This window comes from Vanacampus margaritifer, chromosome 16, assembly GCF_051991255.1.
Source record: "Vanacampus margaritifer isolate UIUO_Vmar chromosome 16, RoL_Vmar_1.0, whole genome shotgun sequence".
Taxonomy (NCBI): Eukaryota; Metazoa; Chordata; class Actinopteri; order Syngnathiformes; family Syngnathidae; genus Vanacampus; species Vanacampus margaritifer.
In genome coordinates this window covers 13,866,884-13,871,288 of record NC_135447.1, presented here as the reverse complement: position 1 = coordinate 13,871,288, position 4,405 = coordinate 13,866,884, and the positions used below count along the sequence as shown (strand labels likewise).

Here is a 4,405-nt window from a genome sequence, read left to right as displayed (position 1 = left end):
ATTCGAGTTTGCTGGGTTTCTCGCCCTTACTGGCGCGGGACCACTTTAAGAGGATTCCGCTCACGGCGTCCGTCATGTCGCCGGCTTTCATGGAGGAGCGGCCGCACAGCACCACGCACGGCGTTCGCGCCCGAGCGAACACGTGCCTCAAATACTCCACAGCTTTCCTGAAGATGGAGGCCAGGTTGCCCACGCTGGACATAGTGCCGCGGATGAAGAGGGTGGGGTCCGTCGGCCACTCGGTGGTCTTCTGAGCCACGGACAAGGCCGACGTCACCCGGTGTTTCACCTCAGACTCCACCAGCGAGGTGAGCTCCACCGCGCCCTCATACTTCTGCGGCGGGAGGTCCAGGGCGGCCGCAAACGTCTCGGTTATGCACTCGCTCAGCTTTGGGCTGCATCGGTCGATGGCGTTTCTCATCTGCGGGAAGTGCAAGTCATTACAAGAAGTATATTATACACCAGCCATACTTATACTCCTTACTTCGTCTAAATAGTAAGAATGAAAAAAATATTTCAGTTAAATTTTTTTATTCCCCCCCCTTAGTTGGCAAAGCTATGGGAGCGCACCAAGCAAACGCTAGCTAGTTAACAAAAAAATAAGAGTGAAAATTAATTTTTAAATGAATTTCAGACTTACCACTTTTGTACTTGTTTTTACCGAAGTATAGGGGTTAAATTTGTACTCATGATTATTACTTCTTTTTTTTTTACACAAGTATATTTTACTTAAATACAAACTGCGTTATTTACAGTAGATAATTTTACTTTTTCATTTATCCATCTTTTGACTTTTTTTTTTTTATAACCAGTTGACGAATAGCGAGTGAGTACTTGTGCTAAATGTAATTGACAGCAGAATTATTTTTTTTTGTACCTAGTACATTTCAGACTTGTAAAATAAAAGAAAACTAGATTTGAATCTGCATTTATACTTTAAGCAGAGTTTTTGTTAAAAATTATTTGTACTTGAGTATGCACAAGCATCTGTTGCTTGATTACTTTTGACAACGCTAATTGACAGTAAAAAAAAATTAAAATAATACTTTTTTTTTTTTTACACGAGTATCCATCTTTTAATACAGGAGTTTAATACATATACTAAGTTATATTTGTATACAAGTGTACTTCCACTTGATACATAGCGTGAGTACTTTGCAAAACTATAATATACCTACGATTTTTGCACAAGTATCTATCGAGTCCCGAGTTGAGAGTACTTTATCCACATGTACTGACCTGAGCCTGAGACGCATTCCCGCGCAGGTGCTCGCTGATGGCGGGCTGCAGCTGCTGCACCACATCGGAGGAGATCCTCTGGATCACGTCGCTGATGGTGTCGGCCAGGACGGCCTTGGTCTCCGAATCGGGGGTACCGGCTACCAGCAGTGCCCACTGGGCCGCGGAGATTAGATTGAAGCGGGACTTGACCAGTTCTAGGATGGCGTCCACCTTGAGTAAACGATCCGGGTCCATCTCGGGGTCGCTTCGGTCGGCAGGAACGTGACGTCAAAAGTTCGGGTCCACTACATTTAGGCTGCGTAGAACCATATAAAATCATGCAAACACTTACTGGTTCTGTCAAATTGCCCCACGGTGAAGTGTCGGCCTTGATCTTTGTACAAAAGGTGACGTCACTGGCGAACACGCGACGTCTGGCTGTGGTCGCCCATGACCAGACTTGACGTCATAGCGTGTAAGACTTTACTTCCCGTGTTGTAGTCCTCTTGTGTTTCCTCAACTACTAACTTGGGAGAAACGTGTCACCTTTCTTATGAGTGTTGCTCTAAATGACAACAAAATAAGTTGCAATGAATTCACTTTTTTTTTTAAGTTGAATAGTTATGAGGATTTACTAGTAGTTGTAAAAAAATAAATGTTGTAATTCTTATAAGAACTATTGCTTCTGCAACTAAGTCTCGCAAGATTATGACATATATGACATGATATTTATATTTTCCCCCCTCAAGGATAACATTGTAATAAATGAAAGTTATGTAACAAGTGCATTTCGAAAATCGAGAAAACATTCTCGATCTTTAGGTACCACGTAGTCTGATACACCTTTTGTTCTTGAAGAAAATCGGACTTATATTCCTGCTGTTTTTTGTTTTTTGAAACAACTTTATTCATACAAAGACGTCAGGCTAATGTTATATCACATTTCTATCAGGCCCAAACCTAAGGTATGGAGTAGTACTTTGTTTTGTATCCCCATAAGCAGGTACGCATTAAAAAAAAAAAAAGTATACAACTTGACGTTATTGCTCAACAGCACAAATCTCGCTAGTAAGACAATGAAATGAAATAATTTTCAAATTATTGACTGATATTTTTTTCTCAGTCTGTTGAGAATTTTCTCAATTTCAAACAGGAATACAGTACTGTACTGTACAGTATTTCATTACATTTTATTTTGAAAATTGACCCGGAAAACTTTCTAAAAGGCAAGTAAATTTCCGGTTATATCTCGAAAGTAACCACTAAAGCTATTTCCTAATATACGAACAAGTTAAGTCATTCAGCATGTAATTTTTTCCACCTAACTACTGGGTTGACGTGTGACGACCGGAGATGAGCGTTACGTTGGACATACGACTGAAACGGGCCAACAAAGTTTATCATGAGGGTGTAAGTACATCGAACGTGAAGTGAGGCTAACGGGCTAACGGGCTAACGGGCTAAGCTAACGTCTGTTTTGACAGAGGAGGTGCCATCCTGGTCTCATGACTTGCATCTCATTAGCATTTCTTCCCACGCATTTCTTCCCACTCAAAATAGTTTTCTTCTAATTATTTTTCAATTTACCATTTGAATACTAGATTGAAAGTGGCAAAAAGGCAACTACATACTACTCTAAACCAGTGTGTTTAAAACTGGGGTCCACGAGTTTATTTTGGTACTAGCGCAATAATTTACAATTAATTGTATCAGTTCATCTCCTTTTGGGGGCGCGTAATGAAACAAACATACAAAACCAATTATTTCTAACTACATTAGCTCTGGGCAATCTAAAACCCCTAATATTGTTTTGATTTACGTATTACTCCATTAATCGTACATCCCTGCATTACTGTATTTCAAGAATTAAAGAAGTAATATTACGGGAATAAGGTCATATATGTTTTTGAGAACATGAGGCATGTCATTACAGGAATAAAGTCTTATTATTTTTGGAGTGGATAGTCCTGTATTATGCTTCTGAATGATGCTGTACATTAAACCAGTTTTATAGAGAATAAACCATTGGTACTTTTATTCATTTTATCTTCATTGGACCTTGTGTGAATTTGATTTGGGATTCTAAACCAGTGATGGATTGGTTTCCATCTTCAGAGGTGGTAGCGTGTTTGTCTATCATCATGCAGGAGTTTGTGGCCGGCGTTATCGTCCTGGCGTGCAAGGAGGCGATGCAGCATCACGGCATCTCCCTGAGCATGGAGGGCCTGGTCAACCTGCAGCTGAGCTCTAAGAGCGTGGGTGTCTTCGAAGCCTTCTACAACTCAGTCAAGGTAACACAAAATGAACAGTAAAACAGGCTGAACTCCAGATGTCAGGAGCTTGCACTTGTGACGCAAACTGGTAGTTTCACAGAAAGGCATGCAAATGAATGTCAATGGAAATGTGAAAAAGCACTGAAACGTTGACCGTGCAATAAAAACTTTACGGGCCTAAATCATTACTCAGTTCTGTTATTATCTTTATTAGATTACAAGTACATTGACTGCATTTGACGTCGCTTCGGCAGCCCATCTCGCTGATCAGCTGCAGCATCGAGGTGGCCAAGGCCGGAAAGATCCCGGGAGGCAAGACCGAAATCCCTTTTGAGTTCCCTCTCAACGCCAAAGGCAACAAAGCTCTGTACGAGACCTACCACGGGGTCTTTGTCAACATCCAGGTGAGCGCACTGCAGAAATACACGGACAGCATTTCCGTCCGCATCAGTTCTCGAAAAATAGTCCTTTTATTTATTTTTTTGGCATTGTAAGCGGTTTCACTTGACAAAAATTATAATAAAGCACAAATGTTGGTTCCATGCAGTACACTCTCCGCTGTGACTTGAAGCGCTCCCTGTTGGCCAAAGACCTCAGCAGGAGCTGCGAGTTCATCGTGCACGCACAGGTTGGGAAAATATACTCGAAACACACAAACACTAGTTGCAACAATAGTCAGAGTTTAAATCGTTCCATGGCCTGCTTGTATCTTGAAATGTTAACATATTTCCCTATTAAAATGAATGGGAATGCAATTAATCCATTTCAACAACTGCACTGAGCTATTTCTGTGTTGTTTTAGCCACAGAAAGCTAACGTGGGCGCCACCCCGGTCAACTTCACCATCACACCAGACACCCTGCAGAACATCCGCGAGGTGGCACAAACCTTTGACTGCTTTTCTGCTGCTC

At 41.5% G+C, this 4,405-nt stretch overlaps 1 protein-coding gene across 1 annotated transcript in view; it reads left to right on the top strand.

The window, feature by feature from the left end:
- The first annotated feature begins 2,455 nt into the window (after positions 1 to 2,455).
- vps26c (VPS26 endosomal protein sorting factor C) overlaps positions 2,456 to 4,405 on the top strand; it is a 4,641-nt gene continuing 2,691 nt past the window's right edge. The window contains exons 1-5 of the mRNA XM_077547276.1: positions 2,456 to 2,631; positions 3,369 to 3,512; positions 3,749 to 3,898; positions 4,042 to 4,122; positions 4,297 to 4,371. Of these exons, the coding sequence (XP_077403402.1) occupies positions 2,575 to 2,631; positions 3,369 to 3,512; positions 3,749 to 3,898; positions 4,042 to 4,122; positions 4,297 to 4,371 (507 nt within the window). The 5' untranslated portion in view covers positions 2,456 to 2,574. The remainder of the gene's footprint in view (positions 2,632 to 3,368; positions 3,513 to 3,748; positions 3,899 to 4,041; positions 4,123 to 4,296; positions 4,372 to 4,405) is intronic.